This window comes from Megascapheus bottae, chromosome 8, assembly GCF_031878675.1.
Source record: "Megascapheus bottae isolate mThoBot1 chromosome 8, mThoBot2.hap1, whole genome shotgun sequence".
Classification (NCBI taxonomy): domain Eukaryota; kingdom Metazoa; phylum Chordata; class Mammalia; order Rodentia; family Geomyidae; genus Megascapheus; species Megascapheus bottae.
This window is the reverse complement of record NC_143516.1, coordinates 8,774,368-8,797,981: the sequence shown is the minus strand read 5'-3', so window position 1 is coordinate 8,797,981 and position 23,614 is coordinate 8,774,368. Positions and strand designations below refer to the sequence as shown.

General features: G+C 39.1%; 1 protein-coding gene across 5 annotated transcripts in view; it reads right to left on the bottom strand.

Moving 5' to 3' along the window:
- Nucleotides 1-2,184: 2,184 nt before the first annotated feature.
- Nucleotides 2,185-23,614, bottom strand: part of Ipcef1 (interaction protein for cytohesin exchange factors 1) — a 48,696-nt gene continuing 27,266 nt past the window's right edge. For all 5 annotated transcript variants that reach the window (XM_090337937.1, XM_090337933.1, XM_090337935.1 and 2 more), the window contains 3 exons: nucleotides 15,533-15,902; nucleotides 4,535-4,728; nucleotides 2,185-2,635 (listed from right to left, as the gene is read on the bottom strand). In XM_090337937.1, coding sequence (XP_090194063.1) covers nucleotides 2,435-2,635; nucleotides 4,535-4,728; nucleotides 15,533-15,902 — 765 coding nt within the window. In that variant the 3' untranslated portion in view covers nucleotides 2,185-2,434. The remainder of the gene's footprint in view (nucleotides 2,636-4,534; nucleotides 4,729-15,532; nucleotides 15,903-23,614) is intronic.

Genomic DNA, 23,614 nt, shown 5'->3' with positions numbered 1-23,614 from the left:
CATTCTGACGCTGGGGCCTCAGTGACACATTCCATATGTACAAAAGTCCCTTCTTGACCCCCAAATTTATTTCAGAAACACACATACAACAGCAAAATATCTCCTTTTTCCCCATCTGTTGGACGAGACAAGTGACTTAAGACCTGACCAGAAATCACCAAGGCTTCTCCTGTAATAAGTTTCATGGAAAGTGTCACCCACTCTTCCTGTCACTCTTCTCTGTCCCCCACCTGCCTCTGAGCAGCAACCACTAAGCAATTCCTACTTCCTAGCTGAACCTAATAGTGGGCTGAAAGCATCAATTTACCAAGGGTGTTTTTCACTTTAAATTTGAATTGCAAGGAGGGTAGTAAAAAGTCAATTAAATATGTATTAATAAAAAGTCAAAAGAAAATACTTAAACCTATCAGTAAATTCATGTTTGGAGTGGAATCTGGAGAAAAGTGTTCAGATTGGGGTTCCAAAGCAAATAAGAAGAAGGAGAGAGTTTATGTCATTTTAAGATCTCCTGTAATGTTATCTCACCTTCCTTCCACATTCCTTTTGCTCTGTGAACCCCACAATATCAGTGTTCTCAGACCTGTTAGCCACAGATAGAGAATCACCGGTGATTTCCAGAGAGAAGAGGTTCAAGTGTGAGACCCTGGCTGCAGCGCCACCAGACAGAGTCTGAGGCCTGCTCCCCTCTCTCCAGGCACTTCTTTGTGCTTCCCTTGTTGCGAGAATGCCTATTTGCTCGCTGGAGCTGACTGACCTGCGCTCTTATCTCACAAACCGCACAATAAGGCAGGCTGCTTCCTTGTATTTTATGTTGCTCTTGTTTTCTTTCTTAAGCCTTATAGAGACTGAAGACATTTTAGGCTGGAGAACGCGTGCAAGCATTTCCATTGCATGCACGGATACAGATTGGGTGGTTATTTCCATCTGAATGTCAAGCCAGCACTTCAGTGTTATGCAATACGGTTGCAATGTCAATCACTTGCTGAGGGCAAATAGAGCCTGTGGCTCCAGTGAGTTGTGGTGATTCTCCTGGTGAGAAATCTTCATTGCAATGAGCAATGAAGACAGACATAGTTGGTTTTCTCTGAGCACAATTTAATCATGAACCCCGATTCTATTACTCTTTAGCAAGAAGATTGCATTCATGTTGTGTTTCACTTGGTTTAGAGTTTATGGGTATGAGTGTCATTAAAGCTTTAGGTTTATTTAGTAGGCTAAAAGGCTGACTTATGACAGAAAATCTTAAGAGCAAAATTTGGAGAGATTGAGAGAGAGAGAGAAGAGGATAGGTGAGAGGGGAAAGGGAAAAGAGAGAAAGATAGATGAAATTATTAGCACATGCTGCATATTTTTCCCACAGGATTTCCTGAGCGTTCCTGATACCATATAGTGCAACATAACGCTTGTAAATCAAAACTATGCTTCTTTTTCTCAGGCAAAAAGTATATACTTCCAGAATTTATATACCAAACAAAACATATAATACTATATCATCTGTTAAAACACTATAATTTGAACTTCTATAAATATATTTAAATAAGAAACATAGATTGCTATTCACATAACACTCCATGTAACACAGACACATACAAAAATAAAGCAATCATATTTAACCCCTTTGTTGTCATTTGGTTCATGCGTGTGCTTTCTCCCCCGAAGTAGGAACAATGTAGAAGCCAGAATCATCTTTCCTTGTTGACACCAAGAAAACTGGGTAGGAATTCATATTGTGTGACAGCACCACAGCCCAAGACAGGCTCAGCCAGGCCACGCTTGCTAGGCCAACCGCCATCTCTCTGAGGAGGGTAGCGGGGACTAGGGGACTTCATCTATATTAAGATTCTTTGTTCCCAGTTGCTCTGAAGAAAAGAAACATTATTCACAGTCCTTCACCTGGGAAAAGTGGAAATATCCACCTGTCCCTTGAGCTATATCTGGAGCATGCTCCATAACGACTGTTTCAACACCTGAAAAAGGACCCATGATTCACTCACACAGGAGGCAAGACATCTTTCCTCCATGACACCGACATGTATCCTGATCCAGCTACAACGACAGAAAACATCCCTGCACTGGAAACATGCCTTGGAGAATGGCACAGCATGCTTCTTTTGCACAACAGAAATGTTTTCACTCATGAAACCGGATCTGTTGTCCATGATAAATTGTCATTGCCAAGTGCTCCCATCAACGTGAGCTCTTGGTAGGAACACAGAACACTGCCTATTCAATTGAACACCAATATCCTGATCTTGTGAATGGTGACACACCTGGAGCCAGAAGTCCTACTCCCTTTGGGGATTATTGTCTTCATCTAAGTTGCAGCTTTTGAAGGGGAGCTGGTGATGGATGAACTGGAAGAAATACGCTCTCTTGCAACATCTTGTAGAGTTGTTTGCTATACACGGTAAGAAGGGAGAATCCTGGCTTTGTCTCAAATGGAATTTTCAACACAGGCAGAAGGGAGCATCTTGAGTTGCTCAGAAGTGTCATCCGACGCAGAGGGGGTGTGCTGCTGCTGATAGATGTCCTGAATCAGCAAGGTGTTCATGACCTTCCATTCCCGGTATTTCCTGGCTGTCAATTTGGGGTCATCCAGCAGCTGGTTAATCATGGCCAGATCGTGTTCTTTGCACTGTCCAAGTAGAACAGAGAGAGGACAGGGGTATATATATCTTCATTTGAATAAGTCAACCATTGTCAACACACACAGACAGTCATTATGAAAGCATCAAAATCGTCCTGCACATCAACAGCTCAAGTCTAAGAGATGTGGTAGGCCATTCCTGCACAGAAGGCAGTCATCAAGAAGTCACATACTTTGCCCAAGAATTACTGGGAGAGCTGGCCAGGGAGCCATTGTCATCTTCTATGCTGTTCTTCCTTGATCTACCTCCTGAAGCTCAGAATTTTATTTCATTTCTTCAAGCATCCAACCCTCACTAAGTAAATGTGGCACATAGCATTTTACCAGAGGCTAAGGAAACACATCTTCCCTGTCACGCCACGTCATGTTCCCCATTTTAAGTCTCTTCTCACCATAGTCCCCGCCCAGCTCCAGCTCCACTTCCTTCTGTCTCCCCAACATCCCTGCAGCCCTTCTCCTCCATACCCACGCCTCCCCACCGCTCCACTGAGACTTCTGCCACAGCCGTCGGCAGCCTCTGTACTGACTCATCTAATCACTCTGTGGCAGATCGGAGGCCATATTCTTTCTCTGACAAATGGAGGAGGCTGTCCGCATTCCTTAGTGTCCACATCTTGCTCTCCCAGCCTGGGCTCTGGCGTAGTAGCCTCTGGAAAGATACCTATTTCCCCGAAGGTCAGTACTTCCCCTTTCTAACGTTTCCATTTCTTTCTCATGGGTGCACAGCAAAGGCCTCTGTGCCAGGGCACAGAGGATTGAGTGCCCCACAACAGTGCTTAACACCAGTAAGATTTAGAAAACAGCTGTTCATTTCTCAGAAACTAGTAAGACAGTAAAATCCCCACATACCCTGACAAACTTACCTTGAATGTGCCAACATACTAACCTGCCCTGCCCACACACTGTAGGCTGAAAGCTAGGGACATGGTTTCACCAGTTAACATCAAGGCAGTTCTTTGTGTCTGGAATATCTTTGTTTAATTAAAAGTTCCTTTTCCTTTTGCATCGTGGCTTCATTTTTGCAGCCTTATAGTGAATATACATGCCTTCCATTTACCCACTGGAAACAGCTGACTAACAAGTACCACTCAGTCATCTTTTTGTACCCTTGTCCTTTTGATTGCTGACATTTCTTCCTGGAAATAGTTCTTAATGCAAAAGGACATGTGCAAAACAGAATTCAAAAGCTAGACCTACCAAGGTTGTTCAGAATGTATAAATCTACTGCTAGTTCAAGACTACAATGTTACAGAGCATCCTGGTTTGCCCTTGGTCATGTTATAATCTAAATGTGAAAAGGCCGAGATGCCTTTGTCCTAAAGAACCATTTCAGTGATGGGAGGCTCTGAAAATAGCTCCAGGACATCCTGTACACTGTCCCTTCTTTCCATTGTGAAAGCATCTGCTGGTCTATTACCACAAAATGTATGCTTCCCCCTGCGGGCTCTCCTGGTGTTCCTTGGCTGTGGTATCTACAGTTGGAAGTCTAGAAACCTTCTCCTGAATGCAGCACAGAGGAATAAATGAACCAGCTGAAAACCCAAGGTTTTATTTATTTTACCTCTTATTATTGCTGATTTATGATCTTGGTCTCTAATCAACATACAATGAGCCAGGTACTCTGCTCAGAACAAGCCTGAGACAAACAAAAGACACATGGGCCTTGCTGTTTTATATGGGCATAAAGGTCAAATCAAGGCTTATTGTGAAAAACTGTCTCAGGAGCTCCTGTGGGAATGTCTTCGTGCTTCAGGAATGCCCAGAAGCATCTCACCTGAACTGGATTTGCATTCTCTGCCCTTTGCTCTACCCACACTGGGATTGGCAGAACCCACCATTCCTCTCCTCATGTGCCCTGAGTCCCTCCACACCCTGCAGTGGTCTTACCTTTAATGTGCTGTTCAAGGTGCGGATTTTGTGCAGTTTCTCATTTATGGATGGATTTTTGCACCGTTTCACAAAGGACTTTCTCAACTCCTTTTTGGTGGAAGGTCGCCTGTCCCCAAGAGGAGATAGACTCGCCTGCTCTAATGATTTGTACAGCTTCTCCATTTCATCATCTTCACAGGCTTTTGTTTCTTCTACGAGAGAGACATGGTATAACAACACTGAATACAGAGGAGAGAACACTAGATACCTTATTCCAAAAGAGCATCCTTGCCCACAATCTCAGACTTCTCATCTCCAGAAGCTATAACATTTTGTTAACAAAAATATTTCCTTGTCTAACTCATTCACTGGTGATGGTACTTTACATTGTTTTTACTATTACTAACAGGTGGTGCTTTTCTATTAATGACAATATAAAATAGACACAAAATAATAATGAAGGCAGGTGATAAATCAAATCATGGGACAGAAAGAACGCAAAGCTACAAATACACAGCAAAATATGGCTTGAACGTGACACAAAGAAAAGGTAAAAGTCCTTCTAGATTGTTGAATCAAAATCAACACTGCCAGCAAACCCTCTCTAGTGGGTCACATGCCCTGAATAAAATACATTGTCAAAACCTCCTTTCTGTTTTTATGTAAACACTTCACTGAGTTATAATATCAATGCTAAAAAACTATTGTATTATTTTAATTACTTACAACTTGTAAAAAGCAAGAGAAGAAAAAAGAAGCAGAGATTGGCCGAGATCACTTGTGTCTTTTCCATTGGAAATGGACGCCAAGTTAATTATTCACACCTCCCTTAGCTCCTGAAGCAAAATTAATGAATTCTGTCTGATAATAAAGTGTTTCCAATGCAATTGCTAGCCTTCCTCTCAAGTGCCTGCTTCAGTCTTAGCATGGAAAATAGGAGGACTTTGATTCACATTGACACAAATGGCATTTTATGGTCTAGGTCAACTCTACGCACCAGTGTGTGGTCAAGGAAGATAACAACTATTGTTTTATGGAGGAGACAAAGTGAAGATTCTTAAAAACTGAGGGTGTTTGTCAAACTGTGAATCAGAGATGTGAGCTAAAGATAAAGGCTTAGCTCTATCCCGTACAGGCCCATGCACTTTTGAACCAACTTGTCTCCTCAAACTTTAACAAACACAACATCTCCACAGGCACTTGTTACAATGCAGGCATTGTTTTTAGAATGGCACTGAAATCTTCCATTTTTGGTAAGCTCCTAGATAATCTTGCATGTGCCAAATCATAGACCAGACTTTGGGGTAACAGAGCCGAACTATCTTCCAGCAATTTCTCATGCAACTGCGACCTCAACTCATTATCAAAGGAGATAGGGAACAGAGTCATACAAGCAAAGTGGAATCTGTCCCAATCCTAATTTTTTTTAAAAAAATCTGGCTTTGTTCAAAATACTATGACTAGAATCCCCACTGGAAAGTGTCAGTACCTCCGAAGTTAACCAGGAAGGAATTCGAAGTGACATTGCACATATAAATCTGCTAGACTCAGAATTAGCAAAGTTCAAAACTAGGTACATAAGGTCACATAGGATGGGACTAAATGAAATGCACTCTAGGAAATGGAAACAGGAGTTTTGTGTGATTGTTGTTCTTAATGTATTATGTTATTTCTCTTCTCTTTTTTTTACCCTTATGGTTAATCTCATGTTGTTACTGTATCTGAGTTTGTTACCTGGCATATTGTATATACGTTTATTTGTTTACTTGAAATAGGGAAGGGAAGGGGGAAAACAAGATGATTGAGGAGGAGGAAAATGGGGACAAAAACATGAGAAGGGATATCAATGTTCGAGAAGTAATGCGCCTGCTCCCTGATGAATGTAACTGTAACCCCCTATACATTATGCCGACGATAAAAAAAAATTAATGAATGTGCTAGACTATCACAGTGTATCAAGAGGTCAGTAAATGTTCTCTAAACTAGGACCAGATACCTAACTTGTTGGATTAGAAAGTAATGAGTAAACAGATCACAGTAGCACATGTATGTACTCACAGTTACATAGACGATGGAGGCAAGAGAATTTCAGTTGGAAGCCAGCCTTGAAAAACTAACAAAAGGAATAAACTGGAGTGGGGGATGGGGGGCACTGTAGTAAAACACTTGCCTTGTAAGTATAAGGCCTTGGGTTTAATCCCTAATACTGAATATATATATATATATATATATATAAACATGTATAAGAATTATATGTGTGTGGGGCCAGGAGTTTGGCCTAGTAGTAGAGTGCTTGCCCAGCATGCACGAAGACCCGGGTTCAACTCCTCAGTACCATATACATTAAAAAAAAAAAGCCAGAAGTGGTGCTGAGGCTCAAGTGGTAGAGCTCTAGCCTTGAGAAAGTCCAAGAACAGTGCTCAGGCCCTGAGCTCAAACCCAGGACTGGCAAAAAGTAAAAAGAAAAAGAAAAAAACATAGTTAAAAAAAAGAATTATATGTGTGTATAACAAGATACATGTTTTAGCAAGATCTTTCTTTGTATATTTACCAATGAGGCAAAATAACATATTTAACTAATGATTAGAAGTTGTGTCTTTCCAAGAGTATATCAAGTGAAGTGGTGACGCCTTCTCATCCTCCTACCCACCTAGCCTATTGTCTGCTTCTGGCAGGTCAGGCTCGCTTCTGGAGGCCCAGCAATTGCCTGTCAAGAACACTGTATGCAGATTATCTCTTGAACTGCTGTACTTTCAATTTTGCCTCCCCCACTAGCTTATTTTTGGTCTTTCTTGTGATTTCTAGAATGTGACTGTTTACTTTCTATTTAGAACATAAAACCTGGCTTCAGAAGACAAGAGAGAAATTGGTATGCCAGATTTCATCTCAGGATTTGGAAGGAAACCTTTAGAGATTGGCTAAAGACCTATGTGGTGTCCAAGGAGGATAACTTGAATCTCTGAAAGTGAAATGTTTGGAAAGTCCTTGGTAGAGAAACAGGTCATAGGAAGTATCTGTCAGCAGCAGAAGAAATAACTATACACATATTTTGTACACCTTCATGAGTTTATGAATGAGAATTTAACACCTGATTCCTGCAGATCAGAAAACTTTCAACATTCTTTCTCTACTTAATTATTTTGACAACTGCAACAGAGCGAGACTTGAAATCATAATGAACGACATTTGAATTAATCAACTGAGAACAAATCCAGGCAATTCATTTTGGTAGTAAGCACATCGCTGACCAATAATATGAGTATAGCAAAGTTTTGAGGAAGAATTCTGTGTTCCCCTGCAGGAAGAAGAGATAACTATCCTGCATTGAGCTTTTTACTATATACCAGGCACTGTGTCAACTGTTACACCAACATTATCTCCCTATCTTTCAACAATCCTATGGGAACAGTTTCATTAACCCTGCTAGGAAAGAGGATTTAACATATTATAATGAAACACAAACCTCACTTAGGATCCCAAAGCTAATTTTCCTAAATATTATGATAGATTGTGAACATATCCAAGGTAGTTTCTTTTCATAAAGCTCAGTGAAGGTAATATACTTCAAATCAGACAATCTATAGTCACTGGCTGGACAGGTAAGCCAGGGCCCAGATTCCTGGTTACACTACCTCTAAGAAAGCAATTTTCATTCAGACCCTTGGCTGCTAAAGTTCCCAATCTCTGTTCCCCACAAGTCACTGAATCCCAGGTCGGGTAATTCAAAAGCTAAATAGCAACCAACAGAGGCCAGGCCATCAGAATTGAACAAGACAGCTATAATTAATGAAATAATGACTCCGTTCTAATAAGGAGTAGGAGAGTCATAAATAGCACTTGCATACATGATCACATAGACAACAAAAATGTGGGGGTCAGGAATTTGGCATAGTGGTAGAGTGCTTGTCTAGCATGCACGAAGACCGGGTTCAATTCCTCGGTACCACATGCATAGAAAAAAGCCAGAGGTGGTGCTTTGGCTCAAGTGGTAAAGCTCTAGCCTTGAGAAAGTCCAAGGACAGTGCCCAGGCCCAGAGTTCAAGGCCCAGAACTGGCAAAATAAATGTGAGTGGTTAGGAAATAAGAATCCAAAGGAGACTGATCACTAGTTGTAAAATAGGGCACTGGAAGACATAGTAAAAGCAATCCTATGAGAAGCCCAACAGATCACAAGGACATCAAAGGGAATGTCCAAGTTTACAGTGGTTCTTAGGATTCTTAGAGAAAAAATAAAATAAAAAATAAAAATGCCATTCCTATCCCCTACACTTTTCTTTCCTTGTCATATGCTCTGCCCATCTTCCCTTGTGTGTTTGATCTTTCTGTTAATGAAGACAGTAATTAGCAGAAATATCATTTTATAGTATTATTGTTTTAATTGATCAGAAAACCAAATCAGTCTGTGAGTTGATTTTTTAATAGTCTTCTCTTATGTTATTATTATGTCCATTGATGATGAGTTTCTGAAGTAATCTTAGGTTATACCATTGTGAACTCATATGATAAGAGCTTTACATTCTTGGAACAAAGACTCCATTTATTGTAAAAAAATGTAGTCTCCAAATATATAACTAGGATTAAGTATAATATTTAAAGTAGACAAAAAAAAACCTTCTCTTTCTGAACCAGACACCGATGGCTCATGTCTATAATCCTAGTGACTCAGGAGGCTCACATCTGATGATTGTAGTTCAAAGCCAGCCCTCGTGAAACAAGAACCACAAAACACTCTAAGGTTTTTTTGGAGGAATGGTTTTCAACCTGCTGAGCACTAAGGAATGCACGTCTGATACACTGTAGCAGATAGAGCAGATATGGGCTCAAAATGTGGGAGTTCTGCTGACCAAGGACATCCAGGATGGGGAAGGGTGAGCAAAAGGGTGGGACTGAGGATTCCAAAGGAAGAAAGGGGTGGGGCGTATAGCACATCAACTGACAATCACTGAACCCAGAAGAAAGAAGTGCTCTAATTCAGTTCTACAACCAGAAAGTAAGGGCTCAAAGCAGACAAATCCCCTTAGGGTATTAAGATGAGGCTCTCTTTTCTCGTGTCTGTGATTGCAATCTAGTGTGATCCATGATTATACGGGTAGCATTACCTAAATATATAGATAGTCCGTATTCACATGTACAATGGCTCCATGCTTTAAAAGCAGCATCTCTGAAAATGAGCCTGATGTGAGCGCTTCTAACCCCAGCACTTAGGAGACTGAGGCAAGCGGATCATGAATTCCAGGTCAGGCAAGGAAGGCTACATGAACAATCATTATTTCAAGAGAAAATAAGAAAATCAGTAATTCCTACCAATTTAATCTTCAAGGAAATTTTAATTAAATCCAAAAAAACTTGAAAAGTAAACCAAAAAACTGAACTGAATCACAGAAGGGTAGCATTCTCTGGAAAGTGAAAACATACTATAAAGGTAGACTCTGATCACTATATGAACAAAGCAATAGATTGGTAGATAAATATAAAGGTTGAAGAAACAGATAGTACATGTCCAGAAATTGTTGGATTTTTCTGTCAGTCTTGGGACTTGAACTCTGGGCCTGGGCACTTTCCCTGAGCAATTCATCTCAAGGCTACTGCCCTACCCCTTGAGCCACAGTGCCACTTCTGGTTTTCTGGTGCTTAACTAGAGATAAGAGTCTCATGGACTTTAGTGCCAGGACTGGCTTTGAACCACAATCCTCAGATCTCAGCGTCTTGAGTAGCTAGGATTACAGGCTTAAGCCACCATACCCTGCTGTATGCAAAAATTTTGACACTATAAAGATAACAATGCAAATCAATAAAAACAAAAGTCTGTGAAACAAGAAATTGAATTTTCACTTGAAATCAACTACATACCTGCAATCATGAACAAAAGGTCATAATTTTAACATTATGATATATTGATAAGTGACTCTTATAAACTGATATAAAAACTCAGGGCTACAAATACATACAATATACATATATAGCATATATACATATGCCATGCACACAACACAAATATGTACACATATATTTCATGTTTTCCTATTATCAATTAAATGAGCAAAAGTTTAAAAGTCTGGCTTTGATGTAAAAATAGAAGCACTGTAAGACTTGATGAATATTGATATTTTCTTTTTTCTAGTTTTTATTTTCTTTGTACTTTTATAGAATTATAATGGACAAAATTATATGATTTTGAAGTATACAGAGCCATAAATGCATACATGGATGTTGTGTGTATACATACAATGGCATGATTACCACAATCGACTTCATCTACACACATATAGCCTAGTAATCTTTTCCTAAAGAAGTCGCTTTGTGATGGCCACATAAAGACAAATTTTAAGTTATGCTATTCAGTGTTGTTAATTGTAGCCAGCCTCCTAAAGTCATTCAACTTATAATTGAAGCTGAAAGCAAGCGTTGTGTGTATCTCAACATTGAATGTGCTACAGTCTAAACAAGATACCAAAACTATCTCAAAGGAAATAATAGCACTAATGCATAATGTGATACATATAAGGAAGTTTTCTGTAGTATTCTTTATAGTACTGACGAATTAAAATCTCAAATTCCTATCAATTGAAGAATAACTGACAAGACTGTATTAGTAATAGTCCTATATTTATAACACAGAGAACTATGCTATTATAAAACAGTAATGAGACAGATCTGTACGTGCTAACAAGGAAAGCTTATGTGTTGGAAAAAGCGAAGTATAAATGACCATGTATAATGTTTGCATGTAAAATAAAATCTTGCTCAGCATTGGTGCCTCACCCCTGTAATCCTAGCTACTCAGGAAGCTGAGATCTGAGGGTCACAGTTCAAAGCAGACCTGCACAGGACAGTGCCTGAGACTCTCATCTCCAATAAACTACTCAAAAAAAAAAAAAAACCAACCCTGGAAGTAGTGCTGTGGCTCAAGTGGTAGAGCACCCACTTTGAGCAAAACCTCAGAGAAAGGGCCCAGGCTGAGTTCAAGCCCCAGGACTGGCAAAAATAAATAAACAGAAACCTGGAGTGTGTATATTATATCTACATATCTTTATTAGTACATAGAAAAATATACTCAGATATGGTGATACATATTTATAATGTCAGCTCTTAGAAGGTAGATGTAGAGGGCTGCAAAAAAAGATTAAAATGCTTAACACATCATATCATAAATACAGTGGAAAGCATTTCTCACATAGTAGATCAAATGGAAAACACTTTCAGGGCGGGTGGTTAAGATACACTCAATAGAAAGATCAGGAGACAATGAAAAGAATGAAGATGTTTGTGAGGAAGAGATTAAGAACTCTACAAATCAATTTTTAAAAAGGAAACCTATGAATCATAGGCACGGGAGAAGTACTAGCCAAAGGCATGAGAAACACATTCACCCAGAGCATTGGCAGAAAAGTTCTAAAAATCTTGAGAAAGAGATATTTATTCAAGTTCAGGAAGTCTTTAGGACTCCAGACCCTCCCAAAAATGGAAAAAGAGAAGAAAAAGAATAGAACCTCCCCAGGACATATTATAATTAAGACATTAGAGCTGGAAACCAAGAATATCGAAAATGGCTGCAAGAAAGATATGCCAGGTCACATAGAAACTCAAGTCCATCACAACCATCTCCACAGAAACCTTAAACAAACCAAGAAGGGAAGAGAATTATGTCTCTGAAGCAACAACAGTACACAACTACCTACCTAGATTATTCCATCCAGGATAGCTATCATCATAACTAAGGACCAACCAAAACTTCCCACGATAAACAACAGCTAAAGCATCACCTCTGTTCTGTGCTTTGTTGAAAGGAAGCGAAGAATCCCTAGAGATATCTGGAAGTCTGAAACTCCCAGCATAGAGAAGAAATAAGATGCAATTAACACACTTGTTTTGTTTTTTAATAGCTTATACTACAGGAAGAAATGTCTAAAAGGTTGTTTAAAAGGATATTTAAATTCAGTGTAAAACTCCAGCAACCACGATTTTAATTGTATACTAACTGCAAAATATTTCTCCCATTGTCTAAATAAAAGAAAGGCTATAATACATGCTGTCTATTTCTCTCAGAACTCAGATATTAACCTTTAAGAATCTTCCCTGGGATAAATGCCTGTTCCACCAGCCAGTGCCTCTGGTGACAAGGACTTAATCCTCTCAAATTTTAACTCTGGCCTTGGATTATATCGAAAACTTCAATCTCTGATAGAAAAAGACCCTGAAAAGTAGTTCACACACATGGTTCTTGGGGCTTTTTATTTCATTGACAATTAAAAGAATTACTATTTTTAGAAATCACAAAAAATGAAAAGCTACCTTTTCCAACACACAAAGACACATTTTTTTTTAATGTTCGATGTGTAACTTGATTACTCAACAGCAATGCATCCCAAACCCAAGCAATGATTGGGCTGCCGTTTCCATAGAGATGACTTTATGTGGTTCTTCTCTTTGGGGAATTTAACCAAATCCCTGGCAGCAGGGAAAAATCATCAGCAGAAATCTGTAACATATGGCAGCTGCCAGCAAATCATTGAGGGGGGAAATGGTTTCATTTTCTCTTCCTCTCTGCCGAGGGAAATACCTTCACTCCAAGCTGTCTTAAGACACCTCCAGAGTTTGCTGGTCACTCTACATAGAACTTAAACCTAAGTAATATCACGTTTCCTCATTCCTAGACTGAGAGAAACTGGTCCGCAGCCAGGCTCTACAACCCATTCAGTCCCTCAAGCATGTTTAGACACAGGCAAAACCTGCAATCCTCTTCTCCTGACTCGCAGCTTATTAATTCTGAAGAATAATTCTCAGCCTGCAGGCTTTTCTCCCAGGGCAGGATGCAAGTGGAACTTTAGAATCTCTGTGGCTTTTGAAGCGTTGCTCTCACGTAAGGTGTGGGTACATCTTTGTGCACACGGGAACCTTTTTTTAACCTCTATTTCTTGTTTGATTATGAATATGAGTTCTTAGTAGGAAAATGGGGGTATTGTGCTTTCATTTTTTGATTGCGTTCAAATAATCCTGTCTGGAGATATCTTCCAAGCATTAAGCAAGAAGACATTCAGATCAGAGTTCCTGAGTTGCTCTTTGGTATGCCTTCCCAAGAGCAAAACCTGTGAGCCACGGGCACTGTGCAAGCAGTGTTTGATGAAAGCAGTCATTTCCGAATGAGCAAACAATCCATGGATGGCGAGGTGTGAACTTTCCAAGGTGCTTACTCTATCCAAACAGCTCAGAGCATTTCTTAATATCTCAAGCAGGACCTGAACCTGAATCTTCACCCTTTCCACTCATACCACTGACTTCAGTTTCCTATGCCCAAGGATTCACAGCTAATCCACTACTGTGCACCAAAGCACCTCACAAATGCAAAACCAACCCGAATCCACTCTGTCTAGTCAGTCCTCCATCCAGCTCCCATTCCCCTATATTCTTCAGTAGTGTTGTCTCCTTTCACCTTTTTTTTGCCAGTCCTAGGCCATGAATTTGAGGCCTGAGCACTATCCTTGGGCTTTCTCAAGGCTAGAGCTGTGCCACTGGAGGCACAGCACCATTTCCGGCTTTGTTTCTGTATATGTGGTACCAAGGAATCAAACCTGGGTCTTTGTGCATGCTAGGCAAGCACTCTACCATCACTAGGCCAAACTCCCAGCCCCTCCTTTCATCTTTCTACCCCACTCTGCCACCATCTCCTTCTAGAAAAAGATTAGTTTGTTCATGACTTCCTCCACTGACCTTTTTTTCTGATGTACTATAGATAATAGATTGAGGGTATTGAACAAAAGTGGCCAGGCAGGTAACTCAAGTACCTTAGGAAATGGTGACAACTGGGGTGACCTGGAGAAGACGTTACCAGCCTGATTGCTCTAACTCACTCACATATTTCAAAACACCACACACACACACACACACACACACACACACACACACACACACACACACAGAGACAGAGACAGAGACAGAGAGACAGAGAGACAGAGAGAAAGAGAGAGAGAGAGAGAGAGAGAGAGAAATCAATCTTCAGTTTGTAACTCTTGATCTAAATTACTCTCATGCCAAAAATTAAAATAATAGGATACCTCTGAGAACTGACAGATACCATCTCCAGTTTCAAGGTAGGCAAGCACACTCATTTATGTCACTGGAGAAAACTGGATAGTTATTATGGCAATGTAGCATAGCCACTTTCTATCTATAGTACAGCAAGAAAACACAACCCAACTTCATTAATCTCTCACTGATCAGTACTTTACATCAGCTTATTTTACCCTCAAATGAATAAGGTTCAATATTCTAAAAAGGCACAGCATGACAATAATATTAGAAGGAAGATAGGCCTGAACAAAAGATAATTCACATTATTAATTACTACACGCCCTCACTCCTTTGTTTTTTGTTAAGATTTAAAGTGTTTTTTTTAACAGTATAAGCTGTGCTTTCCTTTGGGTTTTGTTGGTTGTTTGGTTGGTTGGTCTGTTGCCTCCTTTTGGGTGGTTGGGGACGGTACCCAGGGTTTTGCCCATGTGAGATTAGCACTGTCACTTCCCTACCTGCCCACCTCTCTCCCTCACATCTAAAGGACTCAGCATGTCATATACTATCCAGGTGAGCTGTTCATCTTTCCATTGATCACACAGTGCACTCAGGAGCCACAGGCAACGTCTCTGGATATCTAGGAAGGTGACTGTTCTAAACATATTGAGAACCATCGAAGGGAAATTATGAATCTTAGACCACATGCTAATCACCATTTAAGATGAAAAGACATGAATGCAGAAAAAGAGTCAATCGTTTGTGGGGAATTTGTGGGAAAGTAACATTAACAGTCAAATGTCCCCATGACCCTAAAGCATTTGGCAAGTCACATTTAACAGCAGAGATTATTGACCTAGCCTGTATATTTGTCACAAGCAAATTCTACAGAAGTAGCCCCGGGCCCAGTCATTGAATCATCGTTGATGAGTTTAAACATTCTGGCTACAGATTCACATAATAAATTTACACTACTCAGTCTACAGACAAGTGGATACATTTTTGGTTTACCTCCATCCATCATTCTTGATCCAGTAGATTTATCCGGGACGGTCAGATGGTCTTGATTGCTACTCAGTGAAGATGTGTCATCACTAGACAAAGAGTTCAAAAACCCACTTTCTGAGACAGTAGAGCTGGTTTCTGGGGCCCGGTGACTGTGTGCCTCTAGGGTTGCAGGCGCATGGACCTGAACAGCAAATGTCAAGGGCTGCCCCACATCTTCAGCCGCAGGTGAGCTGTTAACTAGGTCAAGCCAAGACTGTCTTTCTTTAGATGCCAAGGAAGAAAAGCTGCTTGGGGTCTTAATTTTACTCTCCGAAGAGGAACAACCAGATGTCTCACCCAGTTTGGGTGAGGATGAAGACGCTTGCCGTGCAGCCTGTTTTCCACCAACAAAACAAAAAAGAATACAAGAAAATTGTGATCAAACCATCATTCTTCTCCCTTTTAACAAAAGCCCCTCAGTGTTGCTTCAAAAGGAGACCAGGAATAAAAGGATGAATGTGTAATATTTATCTCTGTACAGCAAGTCTCAGGTGTAATTCTCTGAAGCTGATTTGTGTAATATTGGATTCACCATTCTATGTTCTGAATAAAATCACCATATCACAATTTACCTTATGTTTCAGTCGTCTCCAGATATTTAAAGGGCATCTTTGAGGTATTCTTTAGAATAATAAAATGTGCATTTAGCAAACAATATAAAGTATAATGAATTCATACTGATGGAGCAAAAACGTGACAAGGAAGGAAGGAAGAAAGGAAGGAAGGAAGGAAGGAAGGAAGGAAGGAAGGAAGGAAGGCAGGCAGGCTGGCTGTTAGGTGATATTTTAGAATAGATTTTAAAGTGAAGAAAAGAGGAGGAGCAACAAAATGGAAAGAATGAAGTTGGAAGAAGAGAATCTTAATGGAAGGAAAAGGAAATTCAGCCAAACTGTATTTGTTAAGAGGATTTTCATTGGTCTAGAGCTTGACAATGCACAAATCAAAGTGTCATTCCACAAGATTCAATATGGTACAACATGGTATGGCAATGTGCTTTACAGAAAGTACAGTGTTAAAGCATGATTGATTATTTCTATGGTTTTACAGCTGCCAATAATCAATGCCAAGTACAGAACTCAGGCTCAGTGACTTCAGTGATCCATCCATGTAAAATATTCATAAACCTACTCAGCAAATGAAATAAAGGTAGAAATGACTGTCCACCCTACATCTGCTTTGGTTAATCTTCATGGTCAGAACAAATGCCTGCTATGCATGAAGCCTACAGCAATAACAACTTTCCATCAAGACCTCCCTTTCATTCAGGTACCTATACCTGGTGTTCTTGGCCTTCTATCACAACAGAGAGAATATTTTATTTGTTAACTTGTATTGTCATTGCTGATTGACTGTTAATTTTTTATGAGTTCTTTGAGAACAGGCTGTTTTTAGTCATTTTTACACTTCCATCATTTACATCTGTGCCTGACACAGTTGGTAATGAAATGCTGCCAGCAAAGAATGGAATAGAAAGCCAGTTATAGACAAAAGCTCCTCAGAGTAGCTTAATATCTTCTCGAGGAGCTCCTGAAAGAGAGCTCTCATCCATGAGAGATATGGCTCTCATCCATAAAACTGTTCAATGCGATTCATCTTAATTCCAAGATCAATAGTCTACTGCCTCCCCAAAACAATCCAAACACTTCCACAAAATTTTCCCACAGTCTCAAACTGAATGATTTTTATTTAATCCAACAATTGTTAATTTTTGTGGTTTGATTCACTTAAAAATATTTGGGCTTGAAATATTTTATTTTAGTGCAAAAAACCTCCAACACTTCAAAAGATCTTAGTTTTGATTCAGAGATTGCATGGCGAAATGAAAGAATTAAACTTTATTTTCCCATTCTCTCTATAAGAGATTTTTCTTTACTGGAGAAGCTTAATTCTTAATGTCCTTTTCTTTGCATTGTTTTAAACCACAAGTTTGCCTCTGGTGAAAAATAGTTTAAAATAACTACTAAAAGCCTGTAATTATGAAGAAGTGATTCAGTAGATAAATCCTAAATATTCATCAAAGAAGACCCAAAAAAGAAAGAAAATAGAGAAATAATTAAAGCTAGTTATCATAAGACCAGATAAGAAGAAAAGGAAGGAACATACACATTTGTTCCTCTTATTAGTTTTAATTAATGATAACAAATCAGTGCATTGCTTTTTTCTTGTATTTCTCCCCTCAGCTACTTTCCCAAGGCCTCTGTAGTAGATTCCTTCCTCTGACTTTCTTCCTGGCCTTGGACAATGCACTGACAGCAGAGCCACATGGCCCATCACTCCAAGCTGTTGAATCCAGTTGACACTGGAGACATCATTTTACCTCCCAGTCCTGATCTAATGGCTTCCTGCCTCCTTCATGGTGCATCCTCGAGCCTACACAAAGACTATATCTAAAGTAGAAAACAGATGGTAACATTCCTCTGCTTAAATATTGTCTAGCAAGTACCCATCACCAGCAGTAAAACACCCATTGTCTCCATTAGCACTGAAGACATCTGCCTGGAGCTTTAGATACCCTGGATGTCTCTATTACCCTGTCCTCTGTCCATTGACCTTCTTTCTGCCCCTGAAGTGCTTACGATTCCTTCTTCACAGGCCTTTCCCATGGTTTATCTTAGCTGTCTACATTTACCTCAAATTAAGCCATCTTCCTTAACAAGAATAAACAACGCAATATTCCCTCCACTCCAGTCCCTAGCCACTTTCTCTTCTTCACAGTACTTCTCAGTCTCGGCAATCACGTGTTTGAATGATCAGTTCATTGTCCCTCTTCTTCAACTCAGAACCTAAGCAAGGGGACACTCTAGCTCATCTTAGCATCCCCATATCCTCAAGACTGCCTGTGACCCAACAACTGCACAAAATATGCATCAGCTGCCTGGTCAACAGGTTGATCAAGAGGAGCTTATTATGGAAGCTAAGAGACTGGTTTTCTTATGATACAGGGTCTCATGATATAGCTCATATTTGATCTTCAACTGAGGATCGTTCTGCCTCAGCCTCCTGAGGGCTGGAATTGTAAGCAAGTGACAGCATGTCCAGGGTAAACCAATATTCTTCATAAAACTTAAGCAACTCGCAAATGTTATTAACAGCAGAAAGGTTTTCTTCTTTGGAACTTGGATTTGTTCCGGAGTAAAATACCATCATGGTTTGTAAAGCTAGATGAAAGCACTTTGTAAGTGTAAAGGATTGTCTTTCTAATTCCCATAGAGAAATATTTATAGAGCTAGAGACTTGTGGAGAATGTGGAAAAGATCATTATAATCACCCACTCGCTCTTCTATCAATCCAACAAATGTTTATTCTAAACATTGTAAATAAACAAAAATATATATTGGATCCTGCTTCTAATTTTACAGATGTAAATAATCAAATAAATTATTCACAAATATCTAAACCACAAAGCCATTCGGGACAACACCATGAAAAAGGCATAAAAATCAAATATCACATAAAAAAATGGAGTTCTGAAGAAAATAGAAGTGTTCTGGTATAGAAAACCAAGAAGCTTACGAGAAGGAAACCACACCCCAGAAGCAGACTTGTATGATACTTAGAAGATGGATTCAGGCTGAGGGTCGGGGGTAAATTGCACCTGCACATTGAGAAAGGTTCTCATTGCAGGTGCAGTGACAGGAAAGAGTGGAAAATTCCTGGGGAATAGCAGAGAGTTCCTGGGCTGGTGGCAAAGGGGGATTGGTAACATGACAGTTACAGCTATGCCAACAAATCCCAATGACTAAAATACCTAATCAAAGAGAGAAGCAAAGAGGATTCACGGAAAGGTTTCAGGCAATGAATCCGTGTATGAAAACTGTATTTTAGGAAGGTCAACTTGGAGGTTGTTTTTAAGAGGAGCAAGAGATCAGAGGCAGGGAAACACAAAGATTTTCTACTTCAATAACTCAGGAAGAGCTACCCTGACCAGGGCCTGGACCATGACAGCAGGAACAGAAGGCAGGAACAAGGAAAAGACATCCATGATGCTTCATGACTGCTAAAGGTAGAGGGCAAGCTGAAAAGGCTCACCCTGGAACAAGAGGCTGGCATGCACAAGCATTTTCAGGGATGTCTCCAAGTCAGTCCAACACTCAGCCACAGAGATGAAGACAGTTTTTGTAGCCTACGCAGAAAGGGTGACTATTCCTTTTATCTCTTTTCTTGCATGTATACATATATATATGTGTGTGTGCATATATGTACATGCATATGTATGTGTATATGTACATATGTATATGTGTATATGGGTGTTTATACAGTTCCTGATGGTTTTCTTCACAATTACTCATCCGCAGATTTTTCTATTGCTTTATATAGTATGGATTTTGAATTTATTAAGTGACCTTTGATACACAAGACACATAAAGTTAAAATTAAAACTGGATTTGAGATGAAAGATACTGTCTTCCACTTTTAATCTTCAATTTCCTCTTTGGTTACTGGCTAAGGAGTCTGTTTGCAGGGTTTATTTTTACTTATTGCTTCTTTCTTCTGCTTGAGCTGACTTTTTTTTATCATTCTTGGATATAAATGAATTATACTTCTGAAAAGCATGAAAGTGTGAACACTGATAAGATATTCTGAGGGCACAAAATCAATGTACAAAATTCAGTGGCTTTCCTATATTTCAACAACAAACGGGCTAATAGAAATCAGGGAAATAATCTCATTCATAATAACCTCAAAGTAATTTAAAAGCCTAGAAAGATTAAGGAAGAGAAAGATCACTGCAATGCAAACTATAAAACTTTGAAGAATGAAATTTAAAAGACACAAGAAGATAATCCATGAAAAGTGGCTACCCTAAGAAGACGCAAAGCAATCCCCATCAAAATTCTAATATCATTCTTTCACAGAACTTCATAGGGAAGCAGAAAAGACTCTCACTAAGCCAAAACAATCCTGAGCAAAAAGAAGAGCTACACAGGAAATATTACAGTATTTTATTTCAAATTGTACTAGAGCATCCATACTCACAAGAACATTATGGTACTGCACAAAATCAGATAAAAAAAAAAAGGACCAATGGAACACAATAGAAGACCAGAAAGAAACCCATCTAGCTACACTCATCTGATTATTGACAAAGGCGCCAAAGCCATGCTTGGCTTGGAGAAAAGACAACTTCTTCAAACAAACAGTATTGGGATAACAAGATATCTACATGGAGAAGACTGAAACTAAGAAACTATTTTTCTGCCTGTGCAAAACAGTGTAGAATGGATCCAGTACCTCACCACTACACCCGAAATTAAAGACTTCTACAAGGAAGCAGGACTAGCACATGAAGTTATAATCATAGGTTCTGGCTTTCTGAAGGATTCCAATAATTCAGGAAGTCAGAGCAAGAACTGACAAATAGGGTCAGGCACCAGGGGCTCACGCCTGTAACCCTATCTCCTCTGGAAGCTGAGATCTGAGAATCTCAGTTTGAAGCCAGTTGAGGCAAAAGAGTCCATGAGACTCTTATCTCCAATTAACCACAAAAGCTGGAAATGGTCTAGAAAAGCTGTGATCTAACACTAGTTCAAGGATCCTGAGTTCAAACCTCAGGTCTGGCACATACACACACACACACACAGAACAAGAAGAGGAAGGGGAAGAAAGAAGAGGAAAGAGGAGAGGAAGAAGGAGAAAGAACTGGAAAATGGATTTATATTAAAGTTTTAAAAGTTTGCATATCAAAGGAAACAATTCTCAAAGAGCCAACTACTTATTAGACAATGGGCTTATAGCTAGAATTATCACTGGGTAAAAGTTATTAAAATTTATTTTTAACCTCATTTATTAAATAAAAAGCCTTAATGTTATTTTAACCAAATGGTGTAGATGTCTGTTTTTCAGCAAAAAAGAGAAAACAAAAACAAAATCTGCCTACAAATATGTGAGCAGAAAGAACATATTCTGTTGCTAAGGAATAAAAAAATAACTATTCAACACTTATTTGACTGTTTTCCAACATATTGCTTAAGAAAAATGCTAGCTTTAGTGGCCTGTCAGAAAATGATCAACTTAGACATTTTTAAACATGTGACTAATAACTTAGTTTAATGACTTAAACTCAAGAGCTTTTATTTGTTTCGATTTTTCTTCAACACTGAGATTTTAAAGGTCTCATGTTGCTACACTTGAGCCATGTCCCCAGTCCCTTGTTATTTTATATATTATTAAATAGGATCTTGTAGGTATGTATGTCCAGGGCTGACCTATAGATATAACAACTACATGTATCAACATAACCAGTTTATTATTGACTGAGATGTGATCTGGCAAGCTTTTTGCCCAGGCTATCCTGAACCATAATTTTTTTCCTTCTTTCTTTGTTTTTTTTTAATTAAAGAATTTATTAACGTTGATAATATATCATATTTTAAATGACAAGTTTAATAAACAAGTGTTCAAGGAGGGAATCTCTATTTACAATCACTGAGACTTAGTATTTAGAACTTAATCAAAATTAGGCTAAGGGTTTGTATGTCATAGAAACATATTAATTTATGAAATAAAACATTATGTCTATAGAGTCATAGGTTTTTATGTCTATATAGTTATGTTTGTATTCCCATCACCATGTCCATAGCTTTGGGTATGCAGTTATTGAGTCCTCGCTCTTGTACTCTTTGGATTTAATAGCCACATATTAAGGATACCATGTGCCTTTTGTTCCTTTGGTCTTGACTTGTCTCACTCAACATGATTCGCTCTAGAGTCATCCACTTCCCTGCAAATGCCATTATTTTATCTTGTCTGTTGGCTATGTAGAATCCCATTGTGTATATATACCACATTTTCTGTATCCATTCATCTGCAGTAGGGCATCTGGATTGTTTCCATCACCTGCCTATTGTGAATAGTGCAGAGATGAACATAGCTGAGCAGGTGTCTGAACCATAATTTTTTTAATCTCTACCTCCCAAGTAGCTAGGATTACAGTCAGGAGTTATTGTGCCCATCCAACTCATGAGTCTTATTGGTATCCATCCCTTCTGCTTGTTTGTATTCAAACAAGTGTCCTTGAGCTTTTCATATCTGGATAAACCAGTGCCCTGGTACAATGGAATGAACAATACCTATAAAGCCAGAACACAGAGATTCTTGCCTCAAGTGTTTGGATTACTACGTGTCTGACTGTGCCATTTAACATTCCTGAATCTGATTCCTCAATCAGAAAGTATAAACATAATATCCTCTTCATGATCTTAAGATAGAAAATAATTTTAAACCAGAAAAAAGACACAAGCCCTTAGAGATATTTATAATCTTTTTTGAGGCGGGGTTGTTTGTTTATTGCTGACCCCCACAGATTAACTAAAAGCAGAAGGCTTAACATAACTGTCTCCATTTTGTAGGTATTTCTATTCAAACCATTCTCTCCGTAGCCGCTTTTCAATGACCTTGGATTCAGGAAAGGACATTATGATGTGTAGTATCTTCAGGAAAAGGGATGGAAGCCATTTCAACAGAATAATGAAGCTTTCCTAGGACAGGTTACCTACCAGCCAGTGAGGACTTCTTTATCCTGACCAGTAATGACAGACTTCACAACTTCTCCACAACACTTACAAAAAATAAGGACTGAATTAATTGATCAACCAGGACTATTTAATCATTATGACTACCTCTTACCTTTCTCTTCTTACTACCAGTTCTTTGTTATCAAAGCCTCACTTCATGTTTATATCACTAAGATGGCTAAAGGGGTACTGACGTCTGGCTTCCTCTGCCTGCCAAGTAACAAATCTTCCTTCTCAACCCTTCATCGGGGCTTTTGATCTGCCATAGAGATGTGAATGGCCACACCTGCTTCGTGGAATTTGTGGTCTTTCAGGCTGGGGTCAAGAACTTCGGTTTCAGAACCACACAGAAGTAATGGGTAAATATGACACATAACAATCAAGACTAGATGCTTACAAGGAGAAATCATGAAATGACTTTTTAAAATAGAAAGTAAGATTTGCTTATATTTAGCTAATAGCTATATATTACTGTAAGGTATAGACTACTAATAAAACAAGAAATCTTATTAAGTAGAAAGAAGAAAAAGAA